Source organism: Oncorhynchus clarkii, chromosome 19 (genome assembly GCF_045791955.1).
Source record: "Oncorhynchus clarkii lewisi isolate Uvic-CL-2024 chromosome 19, UVic_Ocla_1.0, whole genome shotgun sequence".
In the NCBI taxonomy this organism is placed as follows: Eukaryota; Metazoa; Chordata; class Actinopteri; order Salmoniformes; family Salmonidae; genus Oncorhynchus; species Oncorhynchus clarkii.
This window is the reverse complement of record NC_092165.1, coordinates 33,363,886-33,382,725: the sequence shown is the minus strand read 5'-3', so window position 1 is coordinate 33,382,725 and position 18,840 is coordinate 33,363,886. Positions and strand designations below refer to the sequence as shown.

Here is an 18,840-nt window from a genome sequence, read left to right as displayed (position 1 = left end):
TTAAGGGAAACCAACATAAAATGGCCACTCACCAGCTCCACACTCTTCAGACCAGAGCGTAGATTGTTGATGTCTTTCTCCAGCTCTGTCATACTGTGGATAAGAGGAGAGGAAAGGGAAAGAGAGGGACTGGAGTTTATTCACATGAAGCAATTACAAACCATCTGTTCTCCAATCAAGCTATAACTTAGAGACATGAAATGTGAGACAATAAAACCCAACTTCCTCCCTTCTCACTCAGGAAAGAAATAGATTCAGGGTTCACTAGGTTTTAACAGAAACTAACTTAGATTATTTTTATTTGCAACATGTTTTCTTACCGTTTTAGGTTTCCTTAAATCTATGTATTATGCTGTTTGCTATAATATTGCTTTCTTCTGGTAAGACAGGAAACACCTTGACCTACCAAAGGTTCTAGGGTTCACACTTCACACTTCACACATTTGAATTAGGGGCATTAAGAACAACCTGTGCCTCTGACAAATCCAGACAATATAAATATGACCTTTGACCCTCTATGTAAACAAGGTTTGTAAGGCAACACACACAGCAATACGGACTTAACCTTTCACATTTTCCACTTAAAGTCAGGCACCATAAATTTAGCTTAGAGAGGAAGACTCAACTTTTACACTGTTGTTACAAGGTTAATTACACACAATTGCTACACAGACATGAAAGCAACTTAGGTTTATGAAACAGTATCGGTAGTGTGTGTGTGTGTGTGATGGGGGTGGAGGGGGGGTTCTGATTCAGTCATCCTTAGTAGCAGTTCTTACTTGACTTTAGCTGCCTCTGGAACACTCTGAAGCTCCTCCTGGAACACAGCCACTTTGGGATACTTCTGCTCCAGGATGGTGATCAGGTAATGCAGCAGAGTAATGTTCCTACAAACACAAACATCATATACATCACACACAACGTCATTCTCTTTTAAACTTAGAGTTGTGTCATTTGGACAGGTCTCCTATGTACAGTACAAGTCATTTTTCATATCAATGGAATATATATATATATATATATATATATATATATATATATATATATATATATATATATATATATATATATATATATATGATATATAAACCAGACCATTTCTTACTTGTCAATGCTGGACTTGGTGTCAGCGATCTTGTTGAGTGAGGACACTTTGAAGCCATAGGCGTTTCCCCTCTGGCCCTTGTTCATGTAGTTACCAAAGGCCAGGACCACTTCCAGAAGCTGCTTGAGGTTGCGGCTCTGCAGCATCTCTTTAGAGGCCCTGGTTAGAGCTGGGGAGAGGAAGAAGTTACGAGGATGCCTAGTTAAATAAAGGTTCAATAAAAATGTAAGTCAGTTAAGAACAAATTATTATTTAGAATGACAGCCTACCAGGGAACAGTGGGTTAACTGCCTTGTTCAGGGGCAGAACGACAGATTTTACCTTGTCAGCTCGGAGATTTGATTTAGCAACCTTTCGGTTACTGGCCCAACGCTCTAACCACTAGGCTACCTGCCGCCCCAAAAGACATTGGTTGAATCCCAAATGGCATCCTAGTCCCTATAAAGGCTCATACATACACTACATGACCAAAAGTATGTGGACACCTGCTCGTCGAACATCTCATTCCAAAATCATGGTCATTAATATGGAGTTGGTCCCCCCTTTGCTGCTATAACAGCCTCCCCTCTTCTGGGAAGGCTTTCCACTAGATGTTGGAACATTGTTGCGGGGACTTGCTTCCATTCAGCCACAAGAGCTTTAGTGAGGTTGGACACTGATGTTGGTCGATAAAGCCTGGCTCGCAGTAAGCGTTCCAATTCATCCCAAAAGGTGTTTGATGGGGTTGAGGTCAGGGCTCTGTGCAGGCCAGTCAAGTTCTTCCACACTGATCTCGACAAACCATTTCTGTATGGACCTTGCTTTGTGCACGGGGCATTGTCATGCTCCTACAATGTTATTGTATGCTGTAGCGTTAAGATTTCCCTTCACTGGAACTAAGGGGCTTAGCCCGATCCATGAAAAACAGCACCCAGACCATTCCTCCTCCACCAAACTTTAGTTAGCACTATGCATTTGGGCAGGTAGAGTTCTCCTGGCATCTGCCAAACCCATATTCGTCCGTCAGACTGCCAGATGGTGAAGCGTGATTCAACACTCCAGAGAACACATTTCCAGTGCTCCAGAGTCCAATGGCGGCGAGCTTTACACCACTCGAGGCGACGCTTGGCATTGCGCATGGTGATATTAGGCTCCTGTGCAGCTGCTCGGCTGTGGAAACCCATTTCATGAAGCTCCCAACGAACAGTTCTTGTGCTGACATTGCTTCCAGAAGCAGTTTGGAACTGGTTGTCAGTGTTGCATGCGAGGACAGACTATTTTTTTACACGCTTCAGCACTCGGCGGGTCCCATTCTATGAGCTTGTGTGGTCTACCACTACGCGGCTGAGCCTTTGTTGCTTCTAGACGTTTCCACTTCACAATAACAACACTTACAGTTGAGCGGGGCAGCTCTAACAGGACAGAAATTTGGCGAACTGACTTGTTGGAAAGGTGGCATCCTACGACGGTGCCACATTGGAAGTCACTGAGCTCCTCAGTAAGGCCATTCTACTGCCAATGTTTGTCAACGGAGATCACATGGCTGTGTGCTCGATTTTATACACCTGTCAGCAACATGTGTGGCTGAAATAGCCAAATCCACTAATGTGAAGGTGTGTCCACATACTTTTGTATATATAGTGTACCTTTAACACCTTAGATAGCAGGCTTTGATTATTGCCAGCATCTCTCATTAGAGTATGTTTACATTTGATTCCACAGTCCAACCAGTTATTAAAATTGTTTAAAGGTAGATCATTTGAGCATCGAACATTGTAAAGAAAATCCTACCTTCAACTTTAGGTTTGACTTCGACGATTCTTTCAGCAAACTTCTTTTTGAAGTAGAGGGACTGCAACCTCTGCTGGTAATGGTTGATCCTGTATTGTAGTTTGAAGTGAAAAGGTTCATTAGGAGTTTACATAGATACAACGCTCCACTGAAACGGTTTGTGTAATATGGTATGACGTCCTAAATGAAGGGCATGAACTTTTTAATAGAAAGACAGTTTTTTGGGGTTTTGTTCATACATTTTATCAACAATCGGGGTTAAATGACTTTGACCTCATTCTGAGGTTTTGTGACAAAAAAAAAATATCTTTGCAACATCTTTTACAAATGATCTTACTGGATTAAATACCCAACATGGAAAACTCAGAGCACATTTAATAAAGAAGCTCCTTTCCTTCTCCCTGCCCAAACGCTGTTTCCATGGCTACAATGTTTTCAGGAAGCCAAAACACAAACGTCGCCAGATCCTGGAAGGAAGTCTCTATTCCCATAGTAAACGGCTTGATACATCATGGAAAAAATGGTGCTGGTGCTACACTTGTACATTAGAACCTGCACATTGTTTCCCTTCCTGTAATCTAGTAATCCAATCTTCTTTTGTAACACAGAATGCTCATTAAAGCGAGAGCTATTAAAACAGTGAGCCCTATCCCTGGGGTTTTGTTCTTTGTTGCTGCGCGAGCCGAGAATGTCTCCCCATGGGGGCTTCATATTAATTCATGAACAATATGAGGTACATGGAAAGTTCAGCTGCCTGCCGCCACCTACACACCAGCCTCCCCCTCAACCACAGTCTCCCCCTTAGCTTGTAGACAGTGACTCATGGTAAAGAATAATCCAAAGAAATAAACAATTTACACACTCACATATTATACTTAAAACATAATATTAATAATCCTCATAATTTGGTGGGTGCTTATTTGTCTTGTTACACATGGTTTGAAATGGAAATGTGTTTTTTGCATATCCCCACTCCCCCTGAGACACCCTCGGAGAGTGAACATTGAGCAATTAAGTCCCTTGAGCAATAAAGTGCCTTGCTCAAGGGTACAGAACGATTTTTCACCTTGTTGGCTCAGGAATTCGAACTAGTGACCTTTCGGTTACTGTCCCAATGCTCTAACCACTAGGCTACCTGCCACCACAAAAAAACTAAACAGTTTGGGGGCTGAATCTCGTAAGTATGGTCCATAGTGAATTAAATGGAGAGCATCTATTTGACCTAAACAGGTCCAAATACAGTGCTGTTAATTTGATTTACTAAAGAACGATCCCAATCCTTCTACACTCCCCAAACCCTCACTGGACCAATGGCCTTCACTGGCACCTTTTTAATGTCTAGAGTGATGTCCCTCAGCAGTTAGATATGCCAAATAGATTTATGTTAAAAAGACGTTCACATCCAGCTAGCATGTGTCACTGGGTGTCATACATATGCTCCTGGTGTTGTAAAACAATGAGGGGATTCAATGAATCTGGCCTGGGCGCCCAGGTAGGTGTGCTTTGCACTGGGTGAAAGTTGATTACATTCGTTATGGAACCGGGCTGCCTCCGGGCATGAGCTAGGTGGCCCATTCAAAGCCTAACAAAATTCTAGCATACTGTATGGAAAAGAGATGTTGTATGTTTCTCGACGATGCACCATTCTGCCTTGTTGACAACATAACCGAGAGGCGCAGATTACTGTTCCATTTGAGAAGGGCACTCCTCCCTCACCATTCAAGTCATGGGCCATAGACCAGCATTATCGAATCCGCCCAATGATCGGTCTCGATTCCTGACATTTTATTACAATACTATAAAAAGCATGAACTGGCGCTAAACCCAGAGAAAATGATTTAGTGTAGAGGTGATGACTAACGGCGAATAAACTGTAAGCTATAAAACAAAGACAGTCACACACTCCATATGTATAAACTCCCAGTAATTTATTGGGTAAAACACCAACATTTCGGCATCACTGTGCCTTCTTCAGGGTGATACTATATAAACACAGAACGTGTTGTTACAGTAAACCGACAATGGAGTCAGTCCCTGATGAAGACAACTTTTTAACAATTAAGTTGTTTTTAAGTCAACTTCCCTTGTCATCCAAGAGCACATGAGTATTTTCCAGTATACCAACAACAAAATAACATCCTGTGGCTAGTGCCTAATATGGGGAATGTAGTGATACACATTGTAATAGTACCAATTTTGTATTATGATACCGAAACGAAGTCCGTACCTGCTCATCTCGTAGAGGAAGCGGTCAGCTTTGGCCATGCGGTCCAGCTCATGCTTGTGCTCCTCCAGGAGATCCACGTCACTCTTCTCTGGGACAAACTTTAGCAGCTGGACAGGAACACACCAGGGGGAGAAGACTGTTACCAAGAGAGATCTTGTACATCCACATGCTATTCCCCATATAGATTCACTGTGATAGCTAATGTCTGGTGAGCTAGCTGGCGCAAAATGTAAGGTAAGGCGAGTTTCCACCTTACTAAGTAAAGACAGCATTCAGATCCTTTAAACCCTTGCTAAATAACCTACGCCATCCGGGCAGGGCCATGCCCCACCCCTACAAATACTCCAATCCGTCACTAACCCAGTCCCCTTATTTAGGTCCCTAAAGCAACTGCAACAAAAAGTCTTATAAAACTGGATTATCCTTCAAGTACTCTCACATCTATTTGAAATTACTATAGTATTTCACCTAGTAACCATCATAATTATGGGGCGACAAAAAACATGAAGGCTCAGTGGTTTTGAGAAAAGTTTAAAAGGGGATGAGGAAGGAAGAAAACGTGACAAACTGTATCAAAAATGCAGAGTTTTATGGTTACATGTCATCAATTAGTTGTCATCAAAGCATCACCTGTAAGGTGGAAGCTAAATGGTGGAAGCTGCTGATACCTATCCAGACCCTTCAGATCTGCAAACATCGAAGGGTTAGGGGGATGGATCGTGATTCTCCCCCTCCTAGCCACCGTGCTTCTACACCTGCATTGCTTGCTGTTTGGGGTTTTAGGCTGGGTTTCTGTACAGCACTTTGAGATATCAGCTGATGTAAGAAGGGCTTTATAAATACATTTGATTTGATGGATCGGATGGGAATTGGGACCTGCTATATGGTATAAAGCCATTAAGCCGCTACAGTAGAGAGGAGGGCTACATGCTGTATGAGTGAGAGAGGAGGGCCCACCTGCTCCAGCATGTCTTTGGGCAGATCCTCCTGTTCGTCCATAGTCAGGATGGCCTTCTTGATCTCCTCATTGGTCAGCTTCAGGCTGCAACACAACAGCATCAGCATTACCACAGAGGACTACTGTACACCAGTTCTAAATGGTCAACAAGAGAGAACACCAGTTGTACCAGTTAATGCCTTATTATGGGTGTGTTTACTTTTTGTTTCAAAAGTAATGTGAAATGCATTCCTGTTATGTAATGTACTGTTCTACATGTGTCACCTCAAACAATTATCAGTTAGTATCCATTTTGAAAAGCACTAAGTGTCAGTTAAAAAGAAAGTAAAGTCCAGAACTTAATATCGGGTGCCGCACACATTCAGCAGTTGCAGAGACAGAGTCAATATTTCAAGTCACAGCTATTAGAAAGAGCCAGCCAGCCAGAGAGAGCAGGTGGCAGAAAGCCTGGTGGTTCTGCTCTTTGAAAAGCTCCATTGGCAAACAAACACCCTCATCATCTGAGCCTGAAGCCCTAGCCTACCACAGCAGACCACGGTGCTTTCTGACAGGACTTCTCACAGTCCGAATACCTGATTTAGGCACACACTAATGACAGAGCAATTAAGATTCAGTCATGTCAATTTTATTAAATAAATGTACATATTAGCCTTATTCAAAGTGTTGGCTAGGTCTGAAAAGGCTTGTTAATGCATAATTGATACCATTTTGCAGAAATAAAACATTTTCAAGTCTGCAAGTTCGAAAAAAGGAATGAACCGCTGTTCATAAACCACAAATATTGAATGAGACTTTAAATACAGGAAGCAATCAAAATAGCTGAATCCCTTAAACTTTCAGGTTTCTTTTACAGTGTTTAAATTGAGAAGGATAGCTACATGAAATTAACTAAGTAGAAAGGACACAGGACTCTGTTTGTGGTTGCTGCCATGGAGACCAGGGATGACAGTAATGAAGCAGCAAATAGTTCCTGGCCAACATCATCCCGTTACAAAGTACATATTTTATTCTTGGCTGCACTTGATGTTTAAACACATTGTCAAATATGAAAAATTATCTCTCAACTTGAGTCGAAGTTGATGTAAATACAGAATTGCTCAAATGGTAGATTAAATACGAATTGAATGTACACACTTGGCTGTGTACGTTAACAAATGAAGTGTGTGTGTGTTTGTACGCGTACATGTACAGTGCCTTGCGAAAGTATTCGGCCCCCTTGAACTTTGCGACCTTTTGCCACATTTCAGGCTTCAAACATAAAGATATAAAACTGTATTTTTTTGTGAAGAATCAACAACAAGTGGGACACAATCATGAAGTGGAACGACATTTATTGGATATTTCAAACTTTTTTAACAAATCAAAAACTGAAAAATTGGGCGTGCAAAATTATTCAGCCCCTTTACTTTCAGTGCAGCAAACTCTCTCCAGAAGTTCAGTGAGGATCTCTGAATGATCCAATGTTGACCTAAATGACTAATGATGATAAATACAATCCACCTGTGTGTAATCAAGTCTCCGTATAAATGCACCTGCACTGTGATAGTCTCAGAGGTCCGTTAAAAGCGCAGAGAGCATCATGAAGAACAAGGAACACACCAGGCAGGTCCGAGATGCTGTTGTGAAGAAGTTTAAAGCCGGATTTGGATACAAAAATATTTCCCAAGCTTTAAACATCCCAAGGAGCACTGTGCAAGCGATAATATTGAAATGGAAGGAGTATCAGACCACTGCAAATCTACCAAGACCTGGCCGTCCCTCTAAACTTTCAGCTCATACAAGGAGAAGACTGATCAGAGATGCAGCCAAGAGGCCCATGATCACTCTGGATGAACTGCAGAGATCTACAGCTGAGGTGGGAGACTCTGTCCATAGGACAACAATCAGTCGTATATTGCACAAATCTGGCCTTTATGGAAGAGTGGCAAGAAGAAAGCCATTTCTTAAAGATATCCATAAAAAGTGTCGTTTAAAGTTTGCCACAAGCCACCTGGGAGACACACCAAACATGTGGAAGAAGGTGCTCTGGTCAGATGAAACCAAAATTGAACTTTTTGGCAACAATGCAAAACGTTATGTTTGGCGTAAAAGCAACACAGCTCATCACCCTGAACACACCATCCCCACTGTCAAACATGGTGGTGGCAGCATCATGGTTTGGGCCTGCTTTTCTTCAGCAGGGACAGGGAAGATGGTTAAAATTGATGGGAAGATGGATGGAGCCAAATACAGGACCATTCTGGAAGAAAACCTGATGGAGTCTGCAAAAGACCTGAGACTGGGACGGAGATTTGTCTTCCAACAAGACAATGATCCAAAACATAAAGCAAAATCTACAATGGAATGGTTCAAAAATAAACATATCCAGGTGTTAGAATGGCCAAGTCAAAGTCCAGACCTGAATCCAATCGAGAATCTGTGGAAAGAACTGAAAACTGCTGTTCACAAATGCTCTCCATCCAACCTTCAGTCTCTTGATGTGCAAAACTGATAGAGACATACCCCAAGCGACTTACAGCTGTAATCGCAGCAAAAGGTGGCGCTACAAAGTATTAACTTAAGGGGGCTGAATAATTTTGCACGCCCAATTTTTCAGTTTTTGATTTGTTAAAAAAGTTTGAAATATCCAATAAATGTCGTTCCACTTCATGATTGTGTCCCACTTGTTGTTGATTCTTCACAAAAAAATACAGTTTTATGTCTTTATGTTTGAAGCCTGAAATGTGGCAAAAGGTCGCAAAGTTCAAGGGGGCCGAATACTTTCGCAAGGCACTGTATGTGTGTGGAAAAAGACATTTCAAGCACCCATCAGATGGACACGATCACAATAAGCGATCTCCACTAATATAAGTAGGACATACTTCTACAATGATGTCATGGGGTAGAAAGGTCAAATACTAACCGAGAGAGGAGGATGTTACAGTTCTGGGCTCTGCGACCGTCAATGACTGACAGCTCCTTGACCTTCTTGGAGGTCACAGTATCATCTTCGGACTCTTTCTGGAAGGAGAACATTTGGGAGGGAAGGAAGAGTTTGAACATGAACCGTAATTAGCTGAACTTCACATTCCGTTCATGTAAACAGAATATTGTATAATTTATCACACTAAGGCACTTTGGGATGGAGGCTAGCACGCAGAACAGCTCATTCTTTTTGTACTACTGTACATGACCTTAAATTATACTCTCTACCATCAAGCTAGATTTAGACAGCTTTACTGTTTAATAAACACCCAATTGTAAATCACTCATCATACTTAAGCACTTTTGGATGCAGTATTTGCTGAACACAGCAAATGCTTGTGACTACATGACCTTAAATAATACTCTCTCTGGGAGGAAGAGCCACACCTAATACACCAGGGTTATATTCATTAGGGAACACGTAGAAAAATATTTTGCAACGTAAAACAAAAAATGTGTGTTTCCTATTGTACAAGCCCAAGTAGTCGTTGCTTGTCTCAGTCAGTATTCAAATTTGTGCGTAATGAATAAGATCCAGGAATAACAGTGCCCCATGCTATGCTAGGTGGCTGACTCACACCTGCATACAGTTTAGCTGTTGATCAACGGCAATAGGAACAAGTGTTTTTAAGGCCTCTTCCATTTCACCACCTGCTGGTACATAGTAACCAGACCACAAAACAGACACACACACACGCACATACACACACAAAGACTAGACACGATACCCATATGCATCCACCATAAACCCTAACAAAAGCCCAGGATGCACAGGAGACACACAGTATGAACATAAAACAGCAAATTGTTCCTTTGAATGGGTCAGTATTTGAAACTGCCAAATGGAGGACAGCTGTGAAACAGGCTGTGTGAAATAGTGTGTTTGGCGATCAATTGCTTCACCCCAAGAATACAGGAGAGATTTGTTTTTGGAAAACGGAGATCTGGCACTTTTTTATAGTTGCAAGACTCCAGCTGTTTGCAGAATTGACTGCGTGCCACAAAACCAATTTGGCTAATTATGTTCAGAAACATCTTGAAATGATAACCAATAAAACAGTTCATTCAAACATCATGTTGGTGTGTTTAGAAGTACAGTATATTCTAAAAGTCTTGATTGAAAGAATAAATCCACAGAAACGCAGAGATGGAGGCTGCAGGAAGACATGGCTTTCACAAGTATTTCACCTCTACGGACACACATACACACAGAGACACACGATCCCCATAGACATAAACAGGACAGAGACAAGAAGAGAAAGAGAGCAGCGTACGATGAAGGACGGTAGCGAGCATCAAGACAGAAGCATCACAGAAGCAGAGTAGGGTAAACGTCAGAGGGGTCAGAGGTCACTCACCTTGTTATTGTTCATTGTTAAGAAGTCCTAATCAGGTAGGTGGGCAGGAAGCAAGGAAGATTCGGCATTCATTATTAATCAGAACAAGCGTGCAGTAGGCTATGTATGGTGAAATACAGGGCCAGCTCAGCGGCCATTTATGCATTTGTTTGTGAGGAAAAGCGGAATCATGAGTCAGAGATGCAAATTAACTTTGTTCAGACACATCATAAACAGCATGGCTTAAAATTCATAAATTCCTTATACAACAAAAGGAATTCAATTTGATGCAACTTTATTTATACTTTTAATGGGCAGTTAGTAATGGGAATTGGGCCCTAGTCTAACCTTTCCAATCACAGACTTTTTAGGTTGGTTAAAGGAAAAGGTATGGGAAAAGTGATATCTGGGGGATTTCAACTGAACTAGAATAGACATTGTGGACATATAAAGGCTTAATGAAAAATGCCACCCTTCTCATGCAGGATCATCAGTAAACTATCCAAGGACCATGTTATCAGCATGGCTACTTCCTGTTCCAAACATTAATTCCGTCTGGGAACACTCACAAAGTAGATGATTCAATTGATCGGACCTACATAAAACAAAAAAGCTAGCCTGGTCCCAGATCTGTTTGTGCTATCTTGCCAAGCCTTAAGGTCATTGTCACCATAGGAGTTGGCAAGACAGCACAAACCGATCTGAGACCAGGCTATAGTAAAATGCTCTGTAATGGCCTGATTGCCCTTTAAGCCAGTTCCAGACAATGTGTTGAGAAGTGCTGCTGGAAGGATTCAGTTACAGAGTGCAATGGCATGCATGTGTTTATCACTAGCTAGAAGTGTTTGTTAGAACAGCATGGTCAGTGGCCATGGAAACACTCAAAGTAGTTACATGCAAATTGTTAAGAAGTGATTCGAGGTCTTGTGTCCTGTGCTTAAGGATGAATTGCTATATACTGAAATGCCTTTTCCCTACAGTAATACTTAGTATTTAGGTGTTAAACTATACCTGCTGTCTCTGGTATGCAGAGAAGGTCTTCTCGATGTCCTCAAGGTCCAGGATTTTGAAAACCTTGATGTCATCGACATCCGTCCACACAGTGCCCTCCAGCTTATTCTGCAACAAAACAGCCCTCATCCATAACTAAGACTGTAAAAGTTACAACAACAACATATAAACACGTCTAGGGCTGGTTTGCGATATTGATTTCATGCCATTGTGCAAACAATGCAAGAGATAAAGCATTGGATAAAAAGGCAATCCTTATCCTTCATTCCCCCTGGACAGTCAGATGTAGCTACAAAAACCTCTGTTCTGTCTGCCTCGTCAGCACAGCCAGCACTCACTCCCTCTGTACTAGACAGACATGCACAAAAAAATGTAATTACTGGCTTTGTCCAAAATGACACCCTATTCCCTATTAAGTGCATTACTTTTGACCATGGTCCATAGAGCTCTGGTCGAAATTAGTGCACTTCATGGGGAATAGGGTGCCATTTTGGACGCAATCCATCACGTTCTGACTAAGCAGAACTCACTGACCTCAGCCAGCTTGGCCCAGTTGAATGACTTGAGTGGGTTGGAGGGCTGGGGGATGTTCTTTTTCAGCCCTGGTCCCATGGGAGCTCCAGGTGGAGGAGGGGGACCCATGCCTGGAGGAGGAGGAGGGCCACCGGGTGGAGGGGGTGGCGGTGGAGGCATGCCCCCAGGGGGTGGTGGAGGGGGTGGGGGCATGGCAGCCTGCATGGGAGGGGGTGGTATGGGACCTCCAGGGGCCCCAGGTATGAGTGGATGGCCACCAGGAACACTTGGATTTGGCCTCTGAAAAAAATGGGACACATTGGGATGTACATTCGATTAGTACTGGATGTATTACAATAATTTCTGTTACATAATGGAAATCATAGAAGCACTCTGTACTAGCTAGAGCAGTTCTAATCAACATATATTGATTTGGAAGAACATCACAAGGCAATGTTGTTGTTCATGTCTAACTGTGCAGTAATCAAACATCCTGTGTATCCACTCCTAAACTGAACGGCTAAGGGGAATCTCAATCGCACTCCACTGCCCTTTCACACATGGACAAAAGGAACGCCTATGTGAGAATGCTGTTCATTGACTACAGCTCAGCATTCAACACCATAGTGCCCACGAAGCTCATCACTAAGCTAAGGACTCTGGGACTAAACACCTCCCTCTGCAACTGGATCCTGTACTTGCTGACGGGCCGCCCCCAGGTGGTATGGGTAGGCAACAACACGTTTGCCACGTTGATCCTCAACACTCTAGCCCCTCAGGTGTGTGTACTTAGTCCCCTCCTGTACTCCCTGTTCACCCACGACTGCGTGGCCAAACACGACTCCAACACCATCATTAAGTTTGCTGATGTCACAACGATGGTAGACCTGATCACCGACAACGATGAGACAGCCTATAGGGAGGAGGTCAGAGAACTGGCAGTGTGGTGCCAGGACAACAATCTCTCCCTCAATGTGAGCAAGACAAAGGAGCTGATCGTGGACTACAGAAAAAGGCGGGCCGAACAGTCACCCGTTAACATCGACGGAGCGTAGTGGAGCTGGTCGAGAGTTTCAAGGTCCTTGGTGTCCACATCACCAACGATCTATCATGGTCCAAACACACCAAGACAGTCGTGAAGAGGGCACATCCAAACCTTTCCCCCTTAGGAGAATGAAAAGATTAGGCATGGGTCCCCAGATCCTCAAAAAATTCTACAGCTGCACCATCGAGTGCATCCTGACCGGTTGCATCACCGCCTGGTATGGCAACTACTCGGCATCTGACCGTAAGGTGCTACAGAGTGTAGTGCTTACGGCCCAGTACATCACTGGGGCCAAGCTTCCCGCCATCCAGGACCTATATAATAGGCGGAGTCAGAGGAAAGACCATGAAATTGTCAGAGACTCCAGTCAACCAGTCATGAACAGCAAGCGGTACCGGAGCGCTAAGTCTAGGACCAAAAGGCTCCTTATGAGCTTCTACCACCAAGCCATAAGACTGCTGAACAATTCATCAAATGTCCACCGGACTATTTACATTGACCACCATTTGTTTTGTATACTGCTGCTACTCGCTGTTTATTAACTATGCATAGTCATGTACAAATGACCTCAACTAACCTGTACCCCCGCAAATTGACTCGGTACCGGCACCCCCTGTATATAGCCTCGTTATTGTTATTGTGTTACTTTTTACTTTAGTTTATTTGGTCAATATATTCTTAACTCTTCCTGAACTGCTCTGTTGGTTAAGGGCTTGTAAGTAAGCATTTCACGGTAAGGTCTACACTTGTTGAATTCAGCGCATGTGACAAATACAGTTTGATTTGATTTGAAAAGAGGACGTTAGCCTGGCCCCAGATCTGTTTGTGCTGTGTAGCCAACTGCTATGGTTGTTGTTTAGCACGCAATTATCGTAGGAATTCGCAAGATAGCAGGCTATGTTGTTGTTCATAAACAACTGTACTATAACCAAAGCATCCTGCCTTTATTCCTGATTGGAAAAGCTAAAAGAAGGAGTAAGGTGTAAAGATGTGATAGTGTAACATAAAATTACAATGCATTTGGTGATGCTATTTTCTATGCTTTTCCTTGGACTTTTGGAAGATATCCCCATTGTGAGCTAAAACAGAGATCTAAACAAACAAACGTACAGTGCTGAGGTCATGCAGCCGGGCTGAGAGGTCGGCCACCTGCTGCTTGACCTGCTTGTGTTCGCTGGACTCCTTCTCCAGCTTCTCCTTCATCTTATTCAGCGTCTGCATCATGTCCTCCTTCTCCTGGGTCTTGGCCTCACACTCGCGTTCCTTCTTATCAAACTTCTGCTGCAGCTCATGGTGCTCTGAGAAACCAGACCAGAACAGGCGAGACCAGAGCAGTCGTCAGTATGATGATACACAGTACAGAAAGGTCTGCCTTCCGACAGTTCCTAACGCTAATAGAAACCAGAAATGTGTGTACCTTTTCTCATTTTCTCGGCCTGTTCTTTCCATTGTTTGACTTCATTCTCGTTGACCAGCCTGAGCAGAAGAACAGAGGTTAATCTAGGTTAATCTAACGTATTAAACATCGCAGCAAAATCCCACTAGGCATTACCCCCCCGCCACTGAGGTTAGGCATAGGCTTAGTTTTAAAAACGGGTTCATTAGACAAGTCATTGGTGATCAGAGTTGACAACAGGGAACCTATAAACTTCTTCTAAACCTACCCAGTCAGATTGAGATTTGCAAGAGGCAGCTGAAGGGGTTGACTGATGTTTGTGTATGTGTGTTTGGAATTCTACATTTCACAGATTTCCTCATCCAAAAAACAGATCAAAGCACTTTAATTCTGGATTATATTTTCAAAAGGGAATTATTAAAATCCTGGTAAAATCTGCTTGCTGATTTTTAGCAAGTATTAAGGGATCAGGGTATTCATGCTAAATCAGCAAATAGCATTGAAAGGATTGTAAAATGAAAGTGATAATAGGACATACATAGTTTACATGTAATATTTGTGATGTAAAGTACCTGGACCAATATTGATTTTGATCATGGCCACTGTATTGAGCGCAGGATAACATGAACGCATTAATAAATATACAGCATTGATTATATTCATGATCACCATATTCGGGTTTAAAGCCATTTCTGGAATGAGGCATGTTAAATAACACATGGAGATTTATGATGAAGACCGTCAGTCCTCTGCCGTGCGGAGAACGTCAAACCGACTCAGACATAACTCAGGCATGTCAAAACATTTCCCCCCCCTCACTCACATTCGCACCACGTTCCTCACGTTGAAGTTCTCCAGGGGGGTGACGTCAGGGTCATGACCTTTGTCGTTCTGCAGGACGATCTGCTGGACGATGCGGTCCAGGAGGAGCCAGTAATGCACTGTGTTCCCACTACGCTTGTCTGAGAGAAGAGAGAGCTTTATCAATACCCTAAGGGAACATTTGATTGCGCCAGCCAATGCATATGCAACAACAAACATCTAGGGCCAGTCTTCTGGACACAAACAAAGTCTAGTCCGGGAGTAAAAAGCATGTTTAATTGAGATTGTCCATTGAGAATGCTTCTTAGTCTAGGACTAGGCTAAATCTATGCCCATGAAATCCTACCATACACATAGCAACACAATAAGGACAGAGTCTAAGGGCAGAGATTAGGCTGAAGTCAGCTCCCTCAGGACAACATACACAAAGCTAAAGCATTGTGGAGGAACAACATTTCCGCTGTAGTGTAGAAAGTTCTTATCAAACGGCAGAACACGCTCTAGAGAGAAACCCCTTACATAAGCAGAACTCCAACAATAATTTCCAGGTATTCAAAACTACCTAGAGAGGACATCATTTTTACTGCTGTTCTAAAATACACTAAAAACACTGATATATAACCACCTTGGATCCCTCTGAGAAACCAAACCGTTTAGTTCTCAAAGATGTAAAAGTTGAGGCCTGAAGAGTCTTGGCAAACTCAAACAAATGGCGGACGGGAGGTAGGTGGCACTTACAAGGCATAAGGAGACAGTGCTGTAAGACAGATATAAAGTGCGGGTGTGCATCTGTGTGGTTCATCTTCTTCTTTATGAGCTCAAACACTTGCGTGGCACTTTTTGTGTCAATGTGCACCTGCAACAACAAAAAACAAACGTTGATATTAGAACTAGTAGACAGAGAAACGACTATTACAAACTCCATGTACTGTATAGCTAAATACCAATGTTACTCACAGTGTCAAAGCGTTTTGCCAAAGATAGTTCATCCTCATTTCTCAGCATCTCAAAGAAGTCCAAATGCCTGGAAGACAACATCTCATGGTCAGACACAATCTACTGCAGTTGGGTATGACAGTGTGGTCTAGATCTTAAATGTACTATACCAATCACGCAGTTTATGACTTCACTCACCTGTCTAACGTTGAGTTGTCGTGAGACCTCAGTTTATCGATGACTGGCTGGATGCCCAACATAAGGAACTCGTATCGCAGGTGAATTCTGAACTCAAAGCTTGACTGTGGAGTACACATAGCAGTTAAGACTCTCTGAAGACAACTAACAGGACCATAAGAGGGCAAAGACTTCAAGGAAGAGGAGTACTCACCTCCCCTGCTCCCTGACTAAGCACTGCATTGATGAAGGACATGATGGCTGTTTTCAGGTTGACCTCGTCCCTGTAGCGCCCCGTACTCCTGTCCAGGTCATTCAGCAGAGTCTAAGACAGGAGAAACGAGGAGAAATAAGGAGTAAGCATCAGTAATATGATCTTAAGAAAAAAATAGCTGTGGTCGTAAACACGAATTAGATAAACATCTGAAAGTTATAAATGTTAAGTGAATAAGACCATGCAATATCTCTGGCACAGCCTTAACACACGGTTAAGGAAAACCTTGGGCTAACACATTAGTGTGAAAAGCCCAATTGAACACTTGGCTACAGTGGTGTCTATGAGGCTAAGGTGTCTGTCTTCCCACCTGGAAGCGAGTCCTCTCGCAAGCGAACTTCTGATAGTGCAGCATTGCCTCCAGGATCTTCCTGTGCCCTCCTGGCACCAGACACACAGCACCCATGATCTCCAGCACCGCCACTTTGGTCTTGACGTTCTCAGTTGCCAGGCTCTGGGCAATGATGTTGATGCTCTCTGTGTGGGAGAGCACATGGGAGCGCCCCTGGGAGTTGTTCATCAGGGCCTTGATGCAGCCAATCAGGGACGTGTGGATCTGGGACTCGGTGGTCTCGTAGTCCATGCTCTTCAGGAAGTTCAGGATGCAGGTCAGACCGTCCAGGTCGATGAACCGCGTCACAAACCTTTAAAGGAAGAGGATTGAGGGTAAAGGTCAGGGAGAGAGACAGGTTGCATCTGAAATGGCACCCTATTCCCCATGTAGTGCACTATTTTTGACCAGAGCCCTTAGACCAGAGCCCTTTGAGACTCCTGAGTGGCACAGCGGTATAAGGCACTACATCTCAGTGCAAGAGGCGTCACTGCAGTCTCTAGTTCGTATCCAGAATGCATCACATCCGGCCGTGATTGGGAGTCCCAATGGGCGGCTCACAATTGGCCCAGTGTTGTCTGGGTTTGCCCGAGGTAGGCTGTCATTGTAAATAAGAATTTGTTCTTAACTGACTTGCCTAGTTAAATAAAGGTTAAATTAAAAAAATATATAAGTAAAATAGTGTGGTGACCATGTGTTCTATGAAAATTGACTAAATTATATTTATAGAGAGTTTGATCCCTTTGTTGCCCTCTACAGTAACTTCTCTTTGTTTAACAAAACTAAGAGTTTGCACACGTGTGTTTGCATGTGCTTTCGGTGTGCATATGTGTTCAATGTAAGCAAGTGGAATTGCAGTTTTCATTCTATGAAAACAAGAACAGAGGACAAATAAACATCTTCAGCCAGCAGCCAAGCGCCATTTAGCACAGTAAAACAGGCATGGAGGAAAACAGAGAGAGCTCATTGGTGATAAACTACCATGACCCCTGGGAGGGGTTAGAGGTGAAAGGTGAGAAGGAGACCTAACCTCTGGAGGACCTTAAGGGGAAGACATTTTACCTCACGTGTGTGTGTGCGTGTGTCAGACTAGTCTACGCGGTGTGGTCTATAGAGCTGTAATATCATATTAATGCAGTGATGTTTGGACTGGAACTGAGTCTGAATGGCTCTCAACACAAAGCCTAGTCTGGTGATTAATCATATTAGGTCACTCTAATGATGATGAATGGACTCGGAGACTGAATTAACAGTGAATTAACTCAACCTACTTTGTGAAAATAGCAGACTCACTAAATCACTCTTGGCCAAAATCTGTTGTGACTTATGCTCAAAATAGAATATGAGTTTATCATAACTAATATCTCATAAAAGAAAAGGAAACTCGATCTCGTGTGATCTAAGGCTATCCAATTCTTCAATTTCAGCCTTCGGTTTCACAAACACATACATAGCACACATCATAATTGAATGCATGCATACGAGAACATGTAAGCATTAAAAGGAGCATGAGTGTGTGAGTGTCACTGGTTTACCTCATGGGTTGTGTCCTTAGAGCTGTCTTTAAGCTCTCTATTGTCTTGTTCCTCTCTTCCTCATCCTCCATTTCCAAAGCAATAAGGGTCTTCCTCTGGTGATGACAAGACGACTCAATGACAATGTGCTCACTAAAACTCAAAATGGTGTCCTTCAAGGCTCTGTTCTAGGACCGTTATGGTTCTCTGTTTTTTCCAGGCCATAAGAACTTTGACCACCAGACCTATGATTCACAGTGCTGGGAAGGAACCTGCTCAGTAACTATCCCTGGCTGTAGACCACCAGCAGGCAGCTCTTATCCTATTATCCCAGCAGACCACCAGCAGCTCCTTCACTGATACATGACTGGAGGTCATTTCCTTTACTTGGCCTGGAGCAGGCTACACCCTGTGGTAACAGTTAGAAGTTAGGGATCCAACCAGAATCTCACACCTGCCA

At 43.0% G+C, this 18,840-nt stretch overlaps 1 protein-coding gene across 3 annotated transcripts in view; it reads right to left on the bottom strand.

The window, feature by feature from the left end:
* LOC139375073 (disheveled-associated activator of morphogenesis 1-like) overlaps positions 1-18,840 on the bottom strand; it is a 72,040-nt gene that overhangs the window by 5,214 nt on the left and 47,986 nt on the right. For all 3 annotated transcript variants that reach the window (XM_071116495.1, XM_071116494.1, XM_071116496.1), the window contains exons 5-22: positions 18,402-18,496; positions 16,846-17,179; positions 16,476-16,586; positions 16,283-16,386; positions 16,106-16,172; positions 15,887-16,004; positions 15,150-15,288; positions 14,348-14,406; positions 14,041-14,228; positions 11,907-12,185; positions 11,373-11,480; positions 8,963-9,060; positions 6,060-6,144; positions 5,103-5,209; positions 2,876-2,964; positions 1,106-1,274; positions 780-887; positions 33-93 (exon numbers count right to left, since the gene is read on the bottom strand). In XM_071116495.1, the coding sequence (XP_070972596.1) occupies positions 33-93; positions 780-887; positions 1,106-1,274; positions 2,876-2,964; positions 5,103-5,209; positions 6,060-6,144; positions 8,963-9,060; positions 11,373-11,480; positions 11,907-12,185; positions 14,041-14,228; positions 14,348-14,406; positions 15,150-15,288; positions 15,887-16,004; positions 16,106-16,172; positions 16,283-16,386; positions 16,476-16,586; positions 16,846-17,179; positions 18,402-18,496 (2,319 nt within the window). The remainder of the gene's footprint in view (positions 1-32; positions 94-779; positions 888-1,105; positions 1,275-2,875; positions 2,965-5,102; positions 5,210-6,059; positions 6,145-8,962; positions 9,061-11,372; positions 11,481-11,906; positions 12,186-14,040; positions 14,229-14,347; positions 14,407-15,149; positions 15,289-15,886; positions 16,005-16,105; positions 16,173-16,282; positions 16,387-16,475; positions 16,587-16,845; positions 17,180-18,401; positions 18,497-18,840) is intronic.